Consider the following 24,034-nt stretch of genomic DNA (forward strand, 5'->3'; position numbering starts at 1 on the left):
GTTTTTCTGGACTCGTTCCGTGGCTCATGCTTAGTATAGTGAGGCACAAGAAATGCTTAGAACATCATTGGTGTCTAACCTCAGATTTGAAGATTGGATGATATGTTTGGAGGATGTTTAGGGATATAATGTCAAATTAAGAGGAAATCAGACACCTGTTGCATCAGTTACATGGAAGTTCTATAAGTTAAGGTGTAAAATCCACTCTAAACCCAATGCTGAAACTAACAGTTCAGGTCACATATGGGAGCTTGGTCCTGTACTGCTCTGGCCTCCTGATGGCCATCCTCCAGGCCCATGCCCTGTCCACTTAGGTATCCTCCCAGCTGCCCCCTCTACGCAGTCACCCCTGACATCTGGACCAGCCCACAGAGTCCTGAGCACCAAGTATTTGGTGAGTCGGAGCTTGGGGATTGCTGGATTGTGGTTCCAGAGACCCAATTCACACTGGACTTGTCTTCCAATGATTGCATAACAAAGAGAAAACTGACCATGAACTTGTAAGTGGACTCTGGAGGCTGCTCAGAAACTGCAGGGTTTTCAGGATTACCAAGTTCTTTAGTAGTGACCATCAGCTTCTGGTTGCAACCCTGAAATTGTTGATAAGGTGACCCAAGAAGGCTGGTCGAATCGGATTGTTTTTACATCCACTTAGGGAGCAAGATGTTGCATGAGGCCACTTGGGACACCAGATACCTCTTGAGATCCTGATTCTCTCTGGGCGAACTTCAAGTGTGGTACCCTGGCTGCTTCTAGTGAATGCATCATGAAATTAGCGAAGAGGAGGGGGGGCCATCTCTAAGGAAACCATTGATGTAATTTAGGTGAATCGCAGGTCAAGAAACCAATCAGGCTGTCACTAATTTGTGTCACCAGGCCTTCTTCACCAATATCTTTGTAAGATTTTTCCTTCCTGAATGTCATGTGCTCATAAGCTTACCACATCTGCATGTTTTAGTCTAATTAGCATAAAGAAACACCTCTTTTATGACCATGTACAGGCTCAAGACTGCAGGGCAGTGTGCAAACACAGGAGGTACACAAAAGTGAGAGGAGACGCAGAGATACATCAGAACTATCCAAATTAAAATAAACTAAACCTTTACCTTTGTTTATGTTTTTGTCATTACTGCTTCTTTGCCAAACAATCAGCTGTCATCTCGTGTATAAATGGGACAAATTGAGGAAACTGACATTAAGGCTCCTGTGAAAATCTCTTGATGTCTGTTGATTTTGGCACCAACGATGGATATAAAGGAACCTTTTTACTCTTCGTTCATCCTGATTTATTTCCACCATCATATGTGTCTCTCACCAGCAGCGGCAGTGATTACAGCCACTAAAATGATCTAAGAACAGTCTTTATACAGGTGGTCTGATTTGCTTTTGTAGCTCATTAAGATGCATCAGTGTTAATTTTACTCAGTCTGACAACCAGATTAAACCTCTTTACAGGGTCTCTAAGGCTTTCCCTGCAATCTTGAGAAAGTTCAGATCCGTATCTGTGCAGAGACCTCACACTAACAAAGGTGAGTCCTGTGCAGCAGATGTTTAATTTCATAATGTGCTAAGTGGATGAAAAAGCAGAGAAATCACTGCTTAAAGTGTCCTGATGTGCACACATTTCATCACACCTTTAATTTACACCTGAGAAAAGCTTTCAGGGCTTTTAGAGGTGTTTCCACATCAGCTAGAAAAGAACAGCCAGGTAAAAGACACTATTTTCATCTAAAGGAAATTCATGCTTGGTGTTGTTGTCTTATTCAACATTATACTACTGCACATGGAACTAAAGGATGGTGGTAAATTCTATCAAAAATGAAAATAAAGATGGAGAAATAAAGTGTACAATTCCTCATCTTCATTAGATGGTTTTAGAGAATTATCGGGGGGTGGAGATGGGTAGAAGCATGAGTACAGTGCTGATTCAGGGCAGAGCTGGCAGACCGAAAGTACCAGAAATCCTTCAGCTTAAATAGACCACTGAATTTTAAGGATGGGGTCATGTGATTTGATCATGTAAGGTGTGAATCATTAGCTTGAATTCAAAGCTTGAACTCACTAGCAGGCTTTGCTTCATAAATGTAAAAGGATATAGGGATAACCTCTCTATGTACCTGAAAACAATATTTAGTGAAGATGAAATAAAATGCAACATTTACCTGTATTGCGCAGAAAGATACCTTAGAAAGTTCATTCAAAAGAATCTTCATGTTTTGACATTCATGTGCTATGGTTCTCACAGAAATTGGACTTAAGGGAGAAAATGCTGGTATGGATTACTGAAGGACTAGGGCAGGTGATGATCAGTGTTTCTCTTATTGTAATCACCTCTCACCTAATATTTACAAATTGATCAAAAATATTATATCCACCTTGTCTTAACCCTCGCTCCCTTGTAATTTTAAGGATGGTTGAGGCCAGTATGTCCAGAAATCGGACCAGCAGATAAGTGTTAATAAAATAATAATTTTCAGCATCATTTTTACTTTTACTGCTTCAAATCTCTTCAACAACTTCAACCCTGACCACTAAAAAAATTTAAAATGTTACACCCTTTTTATGCCAGTTATTGTACACCATGTCACTGCTATTTTTTATGGTAAAAAAAACACAAAAACACCATATTTCCCATATAAAATGGACTACAAAGAAAAACTTTTTAAAATAAATACAGTCTTGGCCATGTCAGTGATGAGTAGTAAAATTTATTTTGATGCATTGAATCTTTTTTTTTTTTTTTTTGTGCAAAATTCCATATTTTAGCTCCATCTGTCCTTGTTTGTCCATATTCTGGACAAACAGAAAACTGTTAATAAAACACTCTTTTTTCAATATTTTTTTACTTTCACTGACTCAAATCTCTTCCACAACTTCAACTCTGACCACTACAAAGAAAAAGAAAAAAATGTAATGTTACACCCTTTTTATGCCAGTTATTGTACACCATGCCTATGACTTGGATTCAGTTAGATAGCGTCCATGCTAAACAGGTGAGTCTATCCGAGCAAAAAACAGGTCAGTTTTACCATCCTTTTCTCGAGCCTCCTCCTCTACCAAATCATATGAGAGCAAATGCATTTGTTCATGTTAGGTTTATTTTATGTACAGGCATAAAAAATCAGAGGAAATATGTAGGATATGAATCATGAACACGCGCATTTCCACCTCTAACCAAAATGTGACCACGATTACGCTAATTATGCGCATATATAAATTTACTGCATATTTGAGATATGATATATTCTCACCTATTGATCGAAAGGACCCGTGCATCCTCATGCATGTCCATCCACTTGCTATGAAGTGAGGGCAAAGATGAAATTGTCCAAATGTCCCCCTTTCTTAGTCCCAGGCTGCAGAACCTAGAAGTAGCATTTTCAACTGTAAACACCACTTATGGCGTGTCCGCTTTTTAAACATAGACACAGATTCGCACCCGAGCACACACGTAAGAGCACACAAACTTTTCCTTACACATGCAGCCCATTCTCAGACATCCATATCTAGTGGCACAAATCGGTTCATTTAATTCTGATGATGTTTAGTGGATGAAATAAAGCTTCACACACTCTGAGTCCATGGAAGAAATCCTTCATGTGCGTTGATGAAGGGGTTAAAATGGTGCGCTGGCACTATCTGCTGGATCACTGTGGAATGGTGAAATTTAGGGCCCTGGTGACTGACTGACGGCATAGAAAAGGTTGCTATAAGTTGTTTTGGTGCCATAGATACACTGTCAAAAAATGGAAGTCTATTGTCCGGATTTCAGACAAACAAGGATGGATGGAGCTATTTGGCATCAGTAGAGTTCTATGGGCAACACTTTTTTTTTTTTTATTAATATGAAGAAAAATAATAACTGGCCAAATTTGATGCCTCAATCTATAAAAATGTGACTATCAACTCAAAAAGATGATGATAAAAATTATGAATGTCCTCAAGATGGACATAGTAGGATCCGAGGGTTACAAAACTGATCAAACACTTTTGTAAACATTTCCCACCAACAGTACTTTGCAGAACTTTCAGGCATGTTAGGCTCAAAAATTGATGCTAAAGTAAGGTGTGTAATGGAGGGTGAGGCCATCTGAGGGCGCCATCGGGCAGAGAGGATTGACACAACCATGGATGTCCTTGCGTTTTACCTGTGGAATGGGGAAATTATCTGTTGAAAAAATAACAGTCCATACCCTTAGGATAGAGTAAAGGGTGGATGTAGGAAGTAAGGACGGCCTAGGTCACCATTCAGGCAGGTAGTAGGGCTGCCATGAGCCCCTGGCTTTGCTTTGGATGTCCTGAGGGTCTGAAAACTGCCAGTGGCCTTTGGGTAGCTCATCAGGGTGAAAAGCCTGGACAAAAGTATTATCTAGCAAGACCTTGGTTGCTGGATGTCATATGTGGGTCAACATGCATAAAGCTTGACTCCACAAACATGGCCCATGTAAATCTTTACAAATTGCTCAAAATATTAAGTAAGCATGTTCCTCCAATAATTTTACAAATTGCAAAAAATATTTAGTAAATACATTCCACCTTAAATGCTACAATTTGTCAAAAAATCTAGTAAACTTATGCAAACAAATTCTAGCAAGTTTATTTTAAGTATTAGATAACCATATCCCACCTTAATCTTTACACTTTTTTCCTAAATATTTTGTAAATACATTCCACCTGAACCCATGCAAACTAGTCTGAATTATCTATCTTAATACTCATTTATAGCTCTTTATTGTTACTGCACATGGTTCCAGTAACATGATTTCTGGTGGCTGCAATAGCGTGTGTTTCCCTGTAGAGGGCAGCATGTAGCCTGTTGTCTGACCGGAAGAAAGAACGCGCATGTATGACGTTTAACAGGAAGTAAATAAACTGCCTTCCCGCGCAGTCAAAACTGTTCAGTCAGACGTCTGAATTCACGGTTAATTTATTAAAAATGGACGAGTTATATTTGGATAACATCGACGAATTTGTCAACGATCACAATAAGATAGTGAGTGCGATTCTTTTATGTCCTTATTCTGACATTTGTATAAATGAGAAAAATGCTATCTGAAGAATTAGCCGTTGAACTGCCTTATGATAACTGCTTGTTTACACTTTCATGTCTTTAAGGCTCTTAAATGTATTCATTATTATCGGATTTTTAAATATTAAGGCATTTTAAGTGTTTTGGGGTAATTCGGCGAATAAATCATGTCGAAAATTGCTTTAAAATTTAACAAAGCGCGTCATTTATTCGTCGATTTTGTCTGTTTCTGCCAGCGAGTTCACCCGCCAACAGTTAACTGCGACTTAGACAACATCAACAAGTTACCAGATTAAAAGCCAGAGTCGGTGTCGAAATGTAGCTACACTAGGTTTTTCCTTTTCGTTTGTATAGTTTCATGGCTGATATAAACATTGTCAGTAATGTCAGGTTAGCTAACCTAGCTCCAGACGAGACATACCGCGTTACGGTGTAATGAGTGACCGTGTTAACTAGGGACTTCAGCCGAATGCGTCTGAAGTTGTCGTAGATATTGACGACGGAGAATGTCCTAACGACTACCTCTTTGATTGTACGTCCATAAGTTAGATATGAAACATTTACTAAGCGTGTCTTTTGTGTAAAAAAATTGACACATTTCCTCTTTAACATCTATAAAAACCACCTACGATTTCGGCTAAGTCCCCCAGTTAGCACGGTCACTCTTTAAAGCGTAACACCGCAGCAAGTGTAGCCGCTACGAAACATTAATCTGACAGATTATGCGCTTATGAACTACCATCTATTGTTTGAACAGCAGTTGTTGACTAAAACGCTAAATTCCTGAAGCCTTTTCTGCCGCTTTCTTCATTGTGTTTTGATGCGTTTTCCCTTGAACAGGTGACCTATAAATGGCTGAGTCTCACTCTGGGAGTCCATGTCAACACAGCCAAACAGTGAGTACTGCTCCTCCTTTTAACATAAAACTTTACAGTAAAGAGAACCAGGCAAACCTCTGAAATAGTCAAGCTCTGTCCTAAGATTCATACTATAGCAACCATCCTCTGTCCTCAGCCTCATCCAACTCCTATCACTATCACCTTACTATCAGATGATGGGGCTGCTGGGGATGAATCAAAACAACATTTGGTCTTATTTTATCAATAAAATATAACAGAAGTAAACTGAATTTCTCTTTAGGATTTTAGCTGTAAACTTGTCTTTTGAAGTGCACCATATACAGTTGCTAGAACAAGTATGTGAACCCTTTGAGATTTCTTGGATTTCTGCATAAATTGGTCATCAAATGTGTTCCGATCTTCATCTAATTCACAATAACAGACAAACACAGTCTGCTTAAACTAATACTGCACAAAAAATGATATGTTTTCATGTTTTTATTGAACAAAACATGCAAACATTCACAGTGCAGGGTGGAAAAAGTATGTGAACCCTTAATGACTGGTTGACCCTCCTTTGGCAGCAATAACCTCAACCAAACGTTTCCTGTAGTTGCAGATCAGACCTGCACAACAGTCAGGAGGAATTTTGGACCATTCCTCTTTACAAAACTGTTTCAGTTCAGCAATATTATTTGGATGTCTGGTGTGCATCGCTCTCTTGAGGTCATGCCACAGCATCTCAATTGAGTTGAGGTCAGGACTCTGACTGGGCCACTCCAGAAGGCGTATTTTCTTCTGCTGAAGCCATTTTGTTGTTGATTTACTTCTGTGCTTTGGGTCGTTGTCCTGTTGCATCACCCATCCTCTGTTGAGCTTCAGTTGGTGGACAGATGGTCTTAAAGGGACAATGTGTAGAATTTGGCATTTTAGCGACATCTAGTGTTCAGATTTTAGAATGAGCCGATCTGTTACCAAAACGTCACATCGCTAGGCGACGAGAGCATGTGAAGACCAAAAAGGATCGTGAGCCGGACATCATTTACAGCAGTGACGAGGTGAGGGTTTATTCATTCCTTTTTGTAACCATAATTTTTACGGATTATAGGTCAGTCTTCTTCTCCACCTGCCTTCCAGGTAGCTTTCAGGACCGGCGGGCAGGTTCGTATTTAAAAATCGCGTTTCGCTCTTTCTGTCCCCAAAACGTTGCCGTAGACAACATGGCGGTTCAATATGGCAGCCTCCGTGAGGGCAACCCGCGGTAATGTAAATTTAAAAAGCTTTTTTCTAATTTTGTAAAAAGAAAACGAAAGTTTAAAGGGGATGATTGTGCACTTATTTTAACATACTTCACATAGATATATAAACATTATATCCCGTGTACACCGTTTCTGTTCAGCGAAATGCAGCCAAATTCTACACATTGTACCTTTAAGTCTTCCTGTAAAATGTCTCGATAAAATTGGGAGTTAATTTTTCCATCAATGACAGCAATCCGTCCAGGCTCTGAGGCAGGAAAGCAGCCCCAAACCATGATGGCCCCTCCACCATATTTCACAGTTGGGATGAGGTTTTGATGTTGGTGTGCTGTGCCTTTTTTCTCCACACATAGCGTTGTGTGTTCCTTCCAAACAACTCAATTTTGGTTTCATCTATGGACAGAATATTTTGCCAGTAGTGCTGTGGAACATCCAGGTGCTCTTTTGTAAACTTCAAATGTGCAGCAATTTTTTTTTTTTTTTGGACAGCAGTGGCTTCCTTCGTGGTGTCCTCCCATGAACTTCATTCTTGTTTAATGTTTCACTTATTGTAGATTTGTCAACACAAATGTTAGTATGAGCCAGAGATTTCTGTAAGTCTTTAGCTGACACTCTAGGATTCTTCTTCACCTCACTGAGCATTCTGCGCTGTGTTCTTGCAGTCATCTTTACAGGACGACCACGCCTAGGGAGAGTAGCAACAGTGCTGAACCTTCTCCATTTGTAGACAGTCTGTCTTACCGTGGACACATGAACATCAAGGCTTTTAGAGATACTTTTGTAACCCTTTCCAACCTCATGCAAGTCAATAATTCTTGATCGTAGGTCTTCTGAGAGCTCTTTTGTGCCAGGCATGGTTCACATCAGGCAGTGCTTCTTGAGAACAGCAAATTCAAAACAGGTGTGTGTGCAGGACAACTTTAACCAACACATCCAATCTCATCACATTGATTGGACTCCAGGTTGGCTGACTCCTGGCTCCAAATAGCTCTTGGAGAAGTCATTAGCCTAGGGGTTCACATACTTTTTCCACCCTGCACTGTGAATATTTACACGTTTTGTTCAATAAAAACATGAAAACATATCATTTTTTGTGCAGTATTAGTTTAAGCAGACTGTGTTTGTCTATTGTTGTGAATTAGATGAAGATCGGAACACATTTGATGACCAATTTATGCAGAAATCCAAGAAATCTCAAAGGGTTCACGTACTTTTTCTAGCGACTGTAGTTTCAGAAGAGTACACAGTATTAAAGTAGCTGAGAAATAATTGTACAGTATGATATAACAATGTTAGTTTAACAATTTTGATCTAAACCCTTGGCACAGTATTACAACAAATAAGGTACAGTTGGACAATCATCTAAGAAATAGGCTAGCTTACCCTCTTTGTACTGAGATTTATTACTACTGAGTACTTCCACTCTTGTCTGTTCTTGTCTTGTGCTGTTGATTGTGAGTGTAAGAGGAAGCTGATTCACTCAGTAGTACTAAGACTTGAAACACTGAAAAAAGCAATGAAACTGTATTTCTTGTTTTCAGGATGCTATACCATTACTTGGATCACAAGAGAAAGGAAAGTTCCGCTCAGCTTCATGCCACCTATCTTGTATCAGGGAAATGTGAGGATAATGGTCAAAAGGTGAGTTTTGCTTTGAGAATATGCTCTTTTGTAAACAAAGACCTGGTTTTACACTGACTGCTTTGCTCTCTTTCAGAGTCACAAAGTGTCTGTCGTCAGGGAGGAGCAGTTGGAAGGTGTGTTTGCTCATTCATGAGTATTTACTGATTGTACGTGTAGATACCAGCAGGCTGTATACCAATGAGGCATGACTAGAGATGGTGTGATGGTAGAACGGTATGATGATTATAGTGATCAGAAAGACCATGGTTATCAGTATAATCATGATATTGTTATATTGTGCGGTAAGTGCTGGACTGAAATGATTACACGTAATGATATGATAATAATTACCATTACAGAGGAAAAGAGAGAAAGAAATTTAGGTTAAGGTTGAGATTAAGTAGAGCAAGGAAGCAGTGGTAGTTATAAACATACCATCAATGACAGGGCTGTGAAATAGTTAAAGTTTTGCATTGCATTTGATTTTTTGACTGTCTTAAACTAAAGCCGGGCATACACTGTGCAGTTTTCATCCATTTCAGCTATGGATTGTGAGTTGCATGACTCACTTTGAAGTCGGGCTGACTTTCAGTCAGATTGGGTGTCATTTTTTGTGCTGTGTACAGCCGTATACAACGGCCCGATGGGCTGCTTCTGACTGGCCGGATGGATTTCTGGCATGCTTGATATTTTGGTCGCACGACTCCAGACACTCCCACAGTCAGAGCAGAAACGCAAGCAGAATAAACAACTTAGGAGTATTTTTCTTTGTAAACTGTTAGACAACATCCTAAATTACCATGACAACAGCTGGTTAGACCTTCTGATGCCCCTCCACCCCCGCTATGATAAAGGAAATACACAAGCAGGAATTACTCCTACCTGCTGACCTGCAGCAGACAGGGATGGTGACGCTGTTTGTGTGTGGGGGATAGAGAGAGGTAGAGGGAGAGAGAAAATATGACAGGAAACACTTCACCCTCATTTTAAAACTTTTTGAAAGGACACTGCAGATTTCTGTCACAGTCCGTCCCAACTTCACTCATACAGTGTGAACACTGAGGTCAGGCATGACCATCGGGCTGTAAAGTGTGAGCACATAAATCGTGTGTGATGGTCGTGCATCGTAAGCGATTCAGACGCACGGTATGAGTTGACATTCTGCCACGACTGTCGTATGGTCGGCTTGAAATCGCACAGTGTACACCTGGCTTAAGAGTTATTGACTTCTTGTTTGGATACAGACTTACTTTAATTTTGAAAGAAAATAAGCATATTTGGGTAGATTGAAGATTGTGACATGAACTTGACCATGAAAAAGGAACATGTTATGGAATGAAAAAGAAATAAGGGAACAGAAAAAATTTAAATGTTTAATACCACTGGGTTCAGATGACCTTTGACTTGTCTACTGAGCTTTTTGAGTTTTTTAAAGTGAAATGAGTCATTAAAGAGCAGTGGTGGACTTATTTTACATCACTTTAGCTGGAGGGAGAATGTGAAGCGGCTTAACCAAAGTCCTGAATGGGACAATAAAGCATCCAATGATGTGATTAGAAGAATAAATATGCAAATTCTGGACTTGTGATGATTAATGCTGACAGCCCTAGTTAATACAGGCAAATGAAATTTTATTTTGTGATTAGCTCACAGTGGTCAAATGTTCAGGAAGGTAGTATTTCATATGAGTTTTGCTAAAGTGCTCTAAGGCACGTGTGTGCTTTTCTGCCCTCTGTCAGACACCAAAGGGTAGACAATGCAGATGATTAGTGGCAGTGATGTCTCCTGGTCCCTTAAACATTTTCACTGCATCTTGTGTGGACTCATTTTTAATTCACCTCAATAAATAAACCCATGGTGCATGCTTCTGGTGCAGTATTTACAGTGATATTAAATTGCAAATATGCTCCAATACAGCAGCTCTGCTGTGAATTCTGCTTTTATGGACATTTTAAGTTATACATTTTTGTTCACATGGTCAGAATTTCTGCTCAAGTCTTTATTTTATTTGTTTTGGAGTTGTAGTTAGTAGTAGTGGCATAGTTGAGTGCTTTATAATGAAAGATGGCCATAAAGTTTCAAGCTCCCAACACATTGTAATGCGTGGCTCATTGGTGTATGCTAAAACAGAAAAAGTGTTTTGTATAGTTGCAACATTGCTGTTGAAAAAGACATTTTTAGTAGAATTATTAGTAATTATTTACATTACTTTGTTGTTTTTGTGAGACATTATTTAACAAAAGGGAATCTTACATTGTGTTTTGTTTTGTGCAGATTTTAAATCCAAGATGAGTTTGATCGTCAGCGTCCATGTGTACAGTGTGCAGAAGGCTTTACTGAAAGACAGCGGTCCACTCTACAGTGTTGACTACGATGCCATGAAAGACAACCTGAAGAACTGCAGCAGGTTTGTTGATCACATTGACTGACTTTAACTGTAAACCACAAAATGCCCTGTGGAGAATTCATCAGAGCATTAATTTGAATGGAAGTTGCTTATATAGGATAAGAGAGGAAATAAGCAATAATACAATAAATCAGTTTCCATTTCCTTGACAAAGGCTTTGAGTTACTATGCACACAGGGCTCATAAGAAGAAAGTGGCACAAATCAATTATTGCACTAGAGTATAATGAAGACAAAATATTGCACCAAGATATAATAACCAGCTGTACCATATTGACACAGTTTTTGGAGTGAGAGTTTTTTGCAAGCTTGGTTGAGCAGTCTGACTGCAGCAGGATCCTGTTGCTGAAGAATTTCCACATTTACCAACAAAAACCTAAAAGAATGCAAAGTCTCGGCTGATTTTGCAGGACTGGTAATCTTCCGGATGATGTTAAAAATGTTCTTTCTGTTTTTGCAGATACAGTGCGATCCGCTGTGCCAGCGCAGTTCCCATGTCATCTCTGGAGCTGCAGCAGGCGAGAGAAATGCAGCAAGCCCCGACACCAGAGCCTGAACACAAGAAACCCAGCATGAATGGAGACATGGTTAATGGGACATCGAAACCTCCTGCCAAGCCACAAAAAGGCATCATGGGAATGTTTGCAAATAAGACAGCTCCTAAGAACCAGGATGCTGACAAAGACATTAAAACAGAGCAGAAAGAAGAGGATGCTCCTGTGGTATGGCTTTGTTATTATTGAAGTGGTTAATTGCTGTAGCAGCAGAGTGATAGTTTAAGTGTTTAACCACTGTGTTTCATGTTTTTTAGGCTGATGCATCCAAAAACAAACCAGCTGCAAAGACCAATCATATGATGAACTTCTTTGGCAGTCAAACAAGTGAGAAATTTTATCTCTTTAACTTTTGCACCTTGGTTTTATTTATGAAGAAGATAAGGGATTAAGAGAGGTTTTTGTTGCTTCTGCATGCACAGTATAGACTTTTTTTGTTTGTTTGTTTTTTTTTTCTTTCATGAAAAGACACTGGGCTTTTGCATGCATGATTATGTTTCTAACTGCAAGACAGAAGTTAACTAAAGAGCAATGTCAGCAGCATATTTTCATTGACAGTTTCTCTTGTTAAACCACCACTGTTTCTGGTTTCCAACTTTAGCAGTGTGATATCTTGTTATTATTTCAGCTACTTCTAGTTTTTCCTCTGCTGGTTGATTGAAAATGCTTTGAACCTGCCAAAAGCAGACATTTGTGGCTGGCCAAGCAAGTCGTTTAAACAAAACAACAAACAAAAAAGAAAGAGCTGGGTCACTCAAGTATTGGTGGTTTTTGCCAGTCCTTTAAAATCTGTTCTCTATTTTTGTTCAGTGACATTTTTATCTTCATGTGGTGACTTTGAAATGCATGACTTCACTTTTTTATGTTTTTGACATGAACAAGAGCTTGAAGTGAGGAGCCGTTGCAGTTTAAAGTTAGAGATATGTAGCCAACTTCCCCTACTTGACACTTTTTCTTGCTTTTTAAGAGAAACCAGACAAACCTGTGAAGGAGGAGGAAAAAGCTCAGTCATCATCCACAGCAGAGCCGCAGTGTCAGAGTTCAAAAGCTGAAGAAAAACAAGAAGCTGCTGCAGCAGAACCACCGAAAAACTCTAAGAAAGACTCCAGGAGGTGTGTGTGCATATTTTAAAGCTTGACAGAAAAGGAAGGAAGTTTTGTCTCAGTTATTTCAAATTAAAGGCTGTAATCTTTTTTGATAAAATGCCTTACCCATATCTTAAGAATTTATAGAGGTTACTAGAAAACTTTTGTAACTTTGTGATGAATGATAAAGATGAATTGATAAAAGACATATATGTATGAATATTTTGATTTTAAAAATTTATACAATTTATTTTACTCAATACTCAAACAAAACAGGTAAATACAAAGATAAATCTCCTTCCCAGTATAAAAAGGAGCACAAAGAAGAATAATCTTACATAATCTGCCCCTTTCATGCAACATTTATTAACAAAAAGTAGAGAATAAAATAGCTGCAAGCCAACACACCACATCTTTCCAGTTCCTAAGTCACAGTTCACGTTACCATGCAGAGAGGATCTAAATGTCCTCACAACACAAAAAAGAACAAAATCTTACCTCATCATACTAGCTTTAGTATTTTAAACTAAATGCTTGACGGATTCTTTGGTGTCTTTGTAAATATTGTTCCATAGACTTAATTCTTACACAGGCGAGGTTTTCTTGTCAGCTTTATACATAATTTACATAATGCTGTAATCTAATTTGTGAAATTTTAACAGCTTTAACTGAACAAATAATGGGTTTGATAAATCTCTGTAACGACTTCTATTGATGTTTCTTTTATGTAAATGTTAAAAAATGTTTTTCTCGTAAAGTAAAACCAAGAGAATCGAGGATTCTGACAGTGAGGAGGAGAAGATGGAGAAGAAAAAGAGACGAAGGATCAAGAAGCCAGAACCAGACAGCAGTGATGAAGATGGTGAGGTTTATTTTCACAATATTCAGAGCTTTATTATAAACATGTTCCATTTAAGAAACATGAAAAAACAAAGTATTTATACAAATTAGAAATAGAAGAAACTACACTTTACAATCATGACAATAAGGAATGCTTAAAAAGCCTTCATTAAAATGAACCAATCATTTAAAAAGCATGCATGTTTTGATAAAGACCTATAAGTTCAAAACATGTCTTCTTTGTAAATGATTCAACCATTATAATAAAGACTATAAAGAATTCCTCATTTTTTATTTGGAGTTCTTGTGTTGTTATTATTTTAGTTTGCATTGTTTTTTTAAATGTCGTATTTTCACTGGTTACAGTTTGGAGAAATATGTCCCAGCTGATTTCAATCATGATAAATTTGATGCTGTAAGAAGCAGGGATTGTGAAAAATGGGACATTTTAGAATAATTTCTGTTCACCTCTTCAGTTATTCCAGATTCTCCACAGCAAATGGAAACAAAAGAAAAATCACCAAGTCCGAAGAAGGTGATCGTGCCTGTTTCCCACTCACATGTAAGCCATCAAATCTAGAGACTTGATATCAGAACATGTTTTCAGCTTTTAGAGTGCTGAAAGGAGATCATCTTTTTACTCCTTCATTGGACCTTGATGAAATATTTCATGTGTTTTTCAGCGATTAGAAGATTAACATTGTATTTGCTTGAATCCACCAGCAGAACAACTCTGAAACAAAGACAAGGAAGAGGAGACGAGTCCTGAAATCTCGCACCTTTGTAGACGAGGAAGGTTGCATCGGTATGTAACACAAACGCACTATTGTAAATACATCACTCTCAAAAACAAACAATGTAATTCATGTTTGCCTTTTTCAATTTGTACTCAGCACTTAATATTCTTTCTTGATAGCTCTCACACTATTAGAAGTATTCTTCTTTTTAAATTTGACACTGTGAGGTTTTTTTTTAGTAAATTAGGGTAAAAACTTCGTGACACACTGAAAGCTGTCAATTTAGATTATAATCAATCAATTTTTGTGTAGCTGCAAAAATTATTACACTCCTTATCTCAAGACTCATTGAATAGAGAAGCTCTTAACTGTACTCTTTAGTCCTTTTTTTGCACAAACAACTTTGAAAGGTTTCCGACATTTACCTGGGCTACCTGCATGTGTAAACACACTGCATAGTTTCCACCGTGACTTTACCATGAAACTCCCCTGCTAACCCTCTAGTATTTCCCCCTCCCTCAACCCTGACTGCAAGGCACACTGTAAGAAAACTTCTTGCTATGTGAGAAAAGAGTAAACAAGCAAGTAAGGACCATTTCTGTGTAGGTTATCCTGAATATTTCTAACCTTGAGAAGCAGATGGATACGCCTGTTTACATGTTTGTCACTGGTGAATCCATCTTGCAAAGCTCCCGTCTGAATAGTTTGGGCCCGGTTAGAAAGTAACATGACCTATCAGCAATGAGGGGCAGTACTTTCGGGTGCGGCAGAGTCGTGACGTAAGCAAGCAGCGACAAGAGGCCAGTGCAATTATGGCAGAAGAGATTAGCGTGGATGCTGCTAAAGTGCCAGTTTTATCAGAACTTGACGACATTTCTTTGTTAAAAGAAGAACAAAGAACAGCAGTGAGTTGTTTTCTTTTCAGATATGACAAAATTCATGCACTGACATGTCTACAGTCGCCATGTTTCGGGTTATGCAGTTCTCTATGGAGTTTACTCCTCGGTTGCGGCTACATCACGTGTTTTGTTGCTCTGATGGGCCGTAAAGATGTGACGGACAACGTTCATCCACTCACCCTCCCGAGTTTTTTCAAAGCCTCTGCCCTTTCCCAAACACTGTGTATGAGAGGTTTACCAGATGGATGTGTGAAACGATCCATCTGGTGTGTCAGGTTAGAATATTTCAGAACTGCATGAGTGAAAAGGGGGTAAAAACTGGCCACTTTTTAGTATGAACCTATCAACAAAGTGGACAGTGGCAGCAGACAGGCAAATTGCAGGAAAAGTTCCTACTGTGAGGGATAAGTCAGGACATTTTCTGAGTAGGCTACCCTGATTTTCTTTAGAATTTCGGGATTTCATGTGTGAAAAGTATTTACTAGTAGACTGTAAGGGATTTTTTCTTATCATCGGGGTGGAGAATTCAGCTGTTTGTGTTCACACATGCAGCCTCCCCAGGTAACTCTGGGAAATTTTCAGGTTTTATGTGTGTGTACATAGGGCTGTATATATTTACAACGACCCAACATTTATCCAGCATGAGCTCTGAGCAACATTTAGTAAAGTTACAACGGCAAGGAAAGAGGAAAGAAGGGAAAGAAAAATCAATGGCATTTTATATCTAATAGTTTAGTCTATAAAAATAAGGAACGTTGTGAAAGAGGACTTTCAGTGTCCTCAAGTGTCTCCAGTGTCCTCAAATGTCTTGACATGTTAATCATCAGTGACCTGCTTTAAGTTTAATGATAGGGAACATTTTTAATACTGCTATTTTGATATTTGTTGTTTTTATTCCAAAATTCCCCATATTTTATAAAAAGAAGTTCTCTACAAACACTTTATCTTGGAATACTGAGAGGACTATCATTAATTGACAAATATGTCCTGTCCTGGTTTATGATCTGCTTTTGAAGCTTTATTTTGTTAATAACAAAAAAGTCCTTTCCAACAATAGTCAGGGACTCTAATTAGCAGAGATGAAACCAAGTATGTTTTTGCTACAGCTCTTTTTTGCACCAAAGTGGCCATATAATTAAAAATGCATACCTTTAGTCCATTTGGCTTTTTATTTGTTAGGGAATGAGCTGTAAAGGTGGGCTTCTTATTTTTGGTGTCTAGATTATTCATGTTTTTGTTGCCTTTTTATTTGAGCTACTCTAGCATATTTTTTCCTTTTTCAGCCCTGAAGGCTGCCTCTCTCTAATAACTGGGTATTTGTTGAAGCTCTGATTCAGTTCAATTACCCTTTGATTTGAATGAAAAGTTCTATTTAGACTTTTTCTTTTAATGTGGTTTATACTCAACCTCATGTCAGAGCTATAATCTCTCTTTATCTGTTTCTCCCTTAGTGACAGAAAAAGGCTACGAGAGCGAATCCTACTCTGAAACTGAAGATGATGTTCAGCCCCCCAAACAAGCTCCAAAAGTACCTGTCCCTGCAAAACTACCCACTAGTAACAAACAAGATGAGAAGAAGAGTCAAAAGAAGACTTCTGCTAACGCAAATAAAGGAAGTAAACAAGCTTCCATTATGGGATTTTTCCAAAAGAAATGACGTGGATGGCTGTGTCTGAGACTTGAAGTGGCACTGAAGAAGAATAAGCACTGCTGTTGACCTTTCTCAGTTATGCTCCTTTCATTGTCAAATGAGAAATACAAACAACTTCTCAGAGACTAAAACTACAAGAACATGACCAATTCAAGATGATGAACTCTTTAGTTTTGACCCTCCTGTTACCCAGTGTGAATGAAATAAACATTTAAACTGAAACTTTGTGTTTTGTTTAGTTGACATGAGGAGGTTTTTTGATTCTCACTCAAAAAGTTGATGTATGGAGTGCTGCATGAAGTAGGTCTCCTGTAATTGTTAAATTGACAGTAATTACAGAAGTTTGAGGCACTTAGAAAAAAGCCTTGAATTCATTGCGACTACAGACTTATTAAAATATGCATAATTGAGCCGGGCCTATGTGCCTGGTGCATGCAGACATAACCTCTAGTTACTGTAATAAATGAGTAACAAACTGTTGGTTAACCAAGAAAAGAAAGTAATGGTAACCACTGCTGAACCAGGAGAAGAATGAGGTACAAACCAGAGGAACAAATGAGTGACTAACTGCTAGTCAGCTAGGGAACAGATAAGTGGCTAAATGCAGATAATCAGGAAACACACAAGTCACTGCTAGTCAACAAGGGAAAAACTGAGTAACATTGATAATAAGGAAACAAGTAAATAACTGCTTGTTATGCACAGAGCAATAGATGGATAGATTGCTTGTTAATAATGGAAAAAAAGAGCAAATAAGGGTGTATTAACCAGGACTTGAATGAGTTATGAACTGCTGTTAAACCAGGCAATGAATACACGTTAGCTGCTAGTAAACCAGGCAGCAAATGATGAATCAACCACTGGTTAACCAGGGAATAAATTATGAACTAACCATTAGTGAACCAAGGAATGAATTTGTAATTTACTGCTAATTTACCAGGGAACAAATGAGTACCTCACCCCTAGTTAACCAGGATCTGAAATGCCTAACCAATCCTAGTTAACCAGGGTTAGAACTGAGAAACTAAATGCTAGTTAATCAGGTAACAAGTTAGAAACTGCTGTTTAACCAGGGAACAGATGAGTACCCAAGTTCTCACTGATAATTAACCAGGAAACAGGTAAACGACCACTAGTTTGAACTAATGAGTAGTCTAATAAATTGCTTGTTAGGGACAAATAAGTATCCAACTGCTAGTAGACAAGAAACAAAGTATTTACTAACTGCAGGTAACCCATGGAACAAATGTGTAACTAACTGCTAGTTAACCAGGGAACAAATGAGGCTATCTCATGGCTACTAACCTAGGGAACAAAAGAGAAAATTACTGCTAGTTTACCAGGGAAAAAATTAGTATTTAACCCCTGATAAACCAGGACATGGGATGCCTAAGCAATTGCAAGTTAACCAGGGTTAGAACTAAGAAAGTAAGTGCTAGTTAATCAGGTAACAATGAAGTAACAAACTGAAATTTAACCAGATGAGTATCTAATGACTAATTAACTAGTGAACACCTAAGTATCTGACTGCTAGTTAACAGAAAACAAATGAGTAACGAATTTGAACTAAGCAAGGGTACATATGAGTAGCTATATGCTAATATGGGCACAGATTAATAACTGCTAGTAAACAAGGGAACAAATGAGTAGCTAACTGCTAGTTCAGCAGGAATGTAGTAACTAACTTCTAGTAAACCAGGGATCTGGTAAACAATGAAACACTCATTTTCCAGGAGATGAATGAGGAATTATTTGCCAGGTAATAATTATAAATATAATTGCATAATTTACTGCAAGTTAACCAGGGATATTGAGGAGCCGACTGTTTGTTATGTGACACTAAAAGCGACTAAGTTCCTCAGTCATTAATAAAGAAGTAGCCACTTGTTAACCAGGTAACTGGGCTAAATTTTACAACTCAATGCAAAGTTTTACGAAATCTTTCAATGAATTCATTTACATATACAATAGTTTTATGATAGCAGGTTACGGGAGAGAGAATGCACTTGCTTCAGATAGAAGATAAGTTGACTCCCTGAAAGCTGTATTGCCATCTTCACCCACAGCTTCCCTGAGGGCTTGAGATAATAAAGAGTCTTTTAAAGACTATATTTTCCTTATCAGATGATTGTTCGCTGCTGTTTTGTGTAAATTGAATTGTTATGACCTCATTTGTTCACATAAATCATGCTTTTACAGCTGATTTAAATTCCTGTTGTTTTCCTCAAGCACATCTCTGCCTGCAGTAACAATGAAAGTAAATCTTCACGCTACAAGACTCTAATAACCAAGACAGCTGTCAACTAATAGGCTTAGTTGCAGGCGGAGCACTTTGGTACACAATTAGGTAAGGGGGGGTGTTCTCCAATGTATATAAAACTGCAATTAATGCACACTTCAGCAGCCTTTTATTTCCATACAAAGCAAAGTAGCAGAATGTACTGAGAAAGGGTACAAGTCCAGCTCATATTACTGAGTAACTCTCCCATTCCCATTGATGGTGAGCAGTAGACAATGTGGTCTTTGGGGACTTGTTGCTCAGTGACAACCAGACTGCCCTGTTAGCTCACACAGAAGCACCACACCCTTTAACTTCCTTGCTGAACACACAAGTGGGCCAGTTGAACTGGTATTTGGATTAGCTAACATGAAAAAGGATATCCTTCACTGTTACTGGGAGTGGCCAGAAAATGTGCTCATACTCTGAACTGGTGGTTAGCCATCATGGCTGTAAAAGCATGTGTTGAGCTCAGACATGATGCGTTTTTATTTAGAGGGAGGTCTCACAGCTGCAACTCCAACAGCGCTGGGACTTAAAGACAGCTGAGTCACAGACTACTGTCATATCCGCTTCTGGGTCCAACAAAGCACCAGTGTACATTATCCTCCTGCCTACGGCATTCTCTTTAAGCAGATTACTCCAAATATGTCATCCTCTGTTTAGTTTCATTGAATCTTAAACTGCAAAACCTTTGATCTAGGCTGGTGTATTTGTCTAATTTATTGTTAAAATATCACATAACACTTAGATAAGTCCAGATTAAAAAGGTCAGCGCTGGTTGTGTTCCTTGAAATAATTGGATGTCTTATTTTGCATCTCCAAATCAGCAAGAGCTGAGGTCTGAGGCATAACTTTTTCAGTCTGTACGTCCGTCAAACTTTGCATAGATGTCTACTTTGACTGAAGGCTGAACTGATTCGATTTAAGAGGTTATAGATCAAAGACGCCAGTGGACTCAAAGGGGGTTGGGGAGCATTCACCTCCTCGTGTGCCTTAATATTAAAAAAAAAAAAACATTCAGCAAAACAGTCCTTTTGGGAGTTTTTATGGTATGGTAATAAAATGCCTTCTTTTTAGGCCTGCGGGTAGACACAATTTGAGTGCCTTCTTTGGATTCCTCTAGGTAGACACAATTAGAAGCCTATTGAGTGTCCAAATAGTGGACAAAATTTGACAAAGTGCCCTCTTTGGTGCACTGTAAGTGGACGAAATTTGACAAATGGCCCTCTTTAATGCCCTGTAAGTGGACAAAAGTTGACAAATGGCCCTCTTTGGTGTCCTTTACATGGACCAATTTTGATAAAATGCCTTTTTTGGAGCCCTGGTACTGGGCCAAATTTGAAAAAGTGCCCTCTTTCGTTGCATGCAAGTATTTGACAGAGTGCCCTCTGTGCAATAGTCAGTACAGGGCATGTGCATGTATTTTAGTGAAATAAAGGGTTGAATAGTTAATAAGTGATGTTACAGGTTTAATCACATAATTAAACAGTTTAATCCTAATGAGTTTTTTTGTTTCATTATAGGTAAATGACAAATTTTGTGTGCTGGTACCCCACCACATACAGCAGGTGCCCTTTTTTCATTTTTGCCCCTGCCTCTCAAACATACTGAGTCCACCACTGGTCAAAGGTCAAGGTCATTTAGCCTAATGGTTACCCCCCCCCCCTTCAGATTTTTACATTTATGATACATCTGACTCAACGTCACTGAGCCCAATATTCATCCATTGCTTGTCAGATTTTTACAAATCTCCCAGTTTATGTGATGTTTTTGGCAATAGCCTTTATATTACAAGCCTGTACAACACGCTTGCCAATGGCTGAAAATACATCGACCATATATGAAAATGTTTCAATATTACTTCTCACCCATGCAGGGACATCTTTGGTAATAACTGGGCACCTGAAAGCTCCAGCAACAAGGCCCTCACTACATCTGATGTTTTTCACATTAACACCTGTGTAATGTTTGTTTCCTACATCAACAAATGTTAACTAATGTTATAAATCAACATTTTTGGTATTTAGGAATAAGCAGACATGGAAACACATCACCTACTAGTAAACTGTGAAATGGGCTTATTTGCATTTCTTGTATTTAGGACCAATGAGGTTATTGCTAGCCTTGGGCCGCCTTTGAAGCCCAGAACCCTTCACCTTTCCCCCTTATAGCCAGCGCTGTCGCTGCTTTGAGTGCTGGATTACCATTGTTATAGCCATTTACTTTAGTTTCTGCCATTTCTACACTACAATTAAAGAGGATACTGACTTAACACTACAAAATGGAATGAGGTTATAGGTGCTGAAAATCTTGTGACCTCATAAAATCAGATTCTTTGTTAATATTTAAACAGTGCAGTGGTTATGGAGAAATCAGATGACTGAAAAGTTGCATAGTAAATCTAGAATATAATTTTTCTGTTGTCACGCAGTTCTTTTACAAGGAGTTAGACTTATAAATGATTGTCTACTGTCTTCAATAAAAGTTTTAAACTATTGTTTTTTTTTTTTACCTTATTTGGTCTGTCAGATTGTACACCTTTACAATGCATTTACTCTTTTACAGAGGTATTATTTTAGGAGGAAATAATCACATCTGATCTTCATTTTTTGCTGAACTGGACAAGCCTATTTGTTGAAGACAAATGTTGTGCATTGATGAATGTATGAAAGAGGCAAAGGAAAATGCAAGTTAAAGAAGGCTTTTGACCACTTGCAAAAAAAAAGGAAATAAAGAATTAGTTTAAAATGGGCACAATGGAAATTAAAAAATATATAATTACTATGAAAAAATGCTTTTAATCTTCCTTTAATGAAATTTGATAGGTAAAAAATGTTCAGCAACCCAGAGTTATAAATTGTTTCTAGTTTTATCTACTATTTGATAGTTTTTTTTTTTCCATCTTTATTGTGCAAATGCTTTTTGATCGAAATTAAAGGCCTGTCTCAAAATGATGCCTGTCCCAGACAAAGGCCGGGGTATTTCTAAGACTGCAGAGAAGAAGTGCCTGGGCTATTCATAGAATTAGTTTTAGAATTATCAGCATTTTAATTGAGCAGGTTGAGATGTAAACCCATTCTACATATTTAGTGTTAGTGTCAATGAAGCCATTGCAAATGGAATATTTGATGCTAACTTACAATAGATGTCTGATAAATGTTGTAAAGTGAAAGTACAATATGTCCCTTTGATACTTAGGGGAGTAAAGGTGCAAAGGAGAAGGAAATTGCTTGATAAAGAAGAAGCCCACGGAAGTTAAGACAGGTCTTTATATTGTGGTGGGCAGTGGGAAGCTTGGGGACCACATGCAGCATTCCTTTTCACATAATCTGGCCTAAAAGTCAGTGTCATTATCAGAATGATTGTAAACATGGAGAAGACATGATGAAATTAATCATATACGCTTGAAAAAAGCTTCCAAAACCTACCTGGCCCCATGTGAAATTTTGTCCTCCAGCATTACTGCAGCGTTTGAACTTGGATCAAGAACTGATGGCCATCCAGTGGTCCAGGTCCTGAAGCAGCAAAGCAGCCCCACACCATCACATTACCACAACCATGTTTGACTGTTGGCATGATGTTCTTTTGATGATCACCAAAAAAACAACATCAAGAAAGTGGCAAATACTTTTTCTGTTTCATAAAATCTCATTAAATTAAGCATTTTTTTTGTGTTTGAGTATTAAAATACAAACGCTACATATATAAACCATGATAATAGCCATGTACATGTTCAGTTTATTTAAATTATGTTACCATTGTCCTGTTTAGAGTGTCCTACATTTTGTAACAACTGGGCCTTTTGGCAGTGACAATAACATGCATGCTACCAAGGTTGCCACCTACTTCTCTACTTTTAACGTCAGTTAGAGAAATATTGGTGTGAATTTTGGTTCCCATTTTGAAATGCCTTCGTATTTTAGAGGTTGGTTTACGTTTTTGTGGATGTCTACTCCTAATTGAGTTTTTCATTACAACAACAGTGAAGAGGGGAGCGCCGGGGTGACGTCATAGTGAACCACATCCACAGCAGCAGGAGGGTGAGGTGGAGAGCCGCTGATCCACCGGTATCATGGCTTCCTAACAGGAGGGGGAAGTGATTGAGAGGAAAACAAGGATCTTTTTTGAAAGTCCGACAGATAATCGACCCTTCAAGAACCTCAGATTGGGACTGAGGGGCTCGGCCTCCCTTTTCGCCCCCCACGGCCGCCCCTAGGATCAAGGATATCCTGATATTTTTATTGGTGAATTTCCATTCGTAAACCGTGAAGATGGCCGACCCGGCGGAGTGCACCATCAAAGTGATGTGCCGTTTTAGGCCCTTGAACAGCTCCGAGGTGACCAGAGGCGACAGATACATTCCCAAGTTTCAGGGGGAAGACACTTGTGTTATCGCGGTGAGTTATTTCGTACAGCTACCAACATGGCATAGCCCCAAGGCACGGTCAGCTTTACGCCATTTTTGATTGTCTTGTAGCTACGGTCGTTAGCACCTTAGCTTGTTAGCTTGTTAGCACGAGCTGACCTGTTCACTGCTGCGTTGTAACTGCCCGCAGCTACAGCCATCAAAACACTCAATGACATTTGACTAATCACCTTTTATATGACCAAGCTGCTTTAGCTGTCAATTTCACTTCTGAAAAAGCAAAAAAATTGCTGTTGCTATGAAATATCCCCATTCGCAGTTGCCCTGTCATTGCTAGCGAGCTGTCATTCAACAAAGCCACAAACAGTCTGAGTGGCACAGGTTAAAATGTCGCCTGTGTTAGCTTGCAAATCCTGCACGGTTCCTTCACTGTTATCATGTCGACATTGATCATTAAGCAGCTGT

At 38.6% G+C, this 24,034-nt stretch overlaps 2 protein-coding genes across 3 annotated transcripts in view; both read left to right on the plus strand.

Moving 5' to 3' along the window:
• Positions 1-4,871: 4,871 nt before the first annotated feature.
• pold3 (polymerase (DNA-directed), delta 3, accessory subunit) lies at positions 4,872-17,128 on the plus strand. Of its 2 annotated transcripts, none has more exons than XM_041803750.1 (12): positions 4,872-4,993; positions 5,870-5,925; positions 8,669-8,768; positions 8,845-8,884; positions 11,025-11,157; positions 11,617-11,878; positions 11,968-12,037; positions 12,678-12,822; positions 13,554-13,657; positions 14,112-14,197; positions 14,359-14,440; positions 16,723-17,128. In XM_041803750.1, the coding sequence occupies exons 1-12, from the start codon at positions 4,937-4,939 to the stop codon at positions 16,926-16,928; spliced, it is 1,341 nt and encodes a 446-aa protein (XP_041659684.1). In that variant the 5' UTR covers positions 4,872-4,936; the 3' UTR covers positions 16,929-17,128. The 2 variants fall into 2 exon arrangements, with proteins under 2 accessions (XP_041659684.1, XP_041659685.1); XM_041803751.1 differs by having other exon boundaries at positions 14,362-14,440.
• A 6,111-nt stretch (positions 17,129-23,239) lies between these two features.
• The window catches only part of LOC121519971 (kinesin-1 heavy chain), a 32,347-nt gene continuing 31,552 nt past the window's right edge, over positions 23,240-24,034 (plus strand). Inside the window, exon 1 of the mRNA XM_041803112.1 lies at positions 23,240-23,600. Coding sequence (XP_041659046.1) covers positions 23,475-23,600 — 126 coding nt within the window. The 5' untranslated portion in view covers positions 23,240-23,474. The remainder of the gene's footprint in view (positions 23,601-24,034) is intronic.

The sequence above is a fragment of the Cheilinus undulatus genome, linkage group 13, assembly GCF_018320785.1.
Source record: "Cheilinus undulatus linkage group 13, ASM1832078v1, whole genome shotgun sequence".
Taxonomy (NCBI): Eukaryota; Metazoa; Chordata; class Actinopteri; order Labriformes; family Labridae; genus Cheilinus; species Cheilinus undulatus.

Bases quoted from the DNA above. Each gene is read 5' to 3' on its own strand.
- pold3 (XM_041803750.1), top strand. From the start codon at position 4,937: ATGGACGAGTTATATTTGGATAACATCGACGAATTTGTCAACGATCAC. The intron at 11,879-11,967 runs GTATGGCTTTGT...CATGTTTTTTAG, and splicing joins AAGAAGAGGATGCTCCTGTG to GCTGATGCATCCAAAAACAA. The intron at 12,038-12,677 runs GTGAGAAATTTT...TTGCTTTTTAAG, and splicing joins CTTCTTTGGCAGTCAAACAA to AGAAACCAGACAAACCTGTG.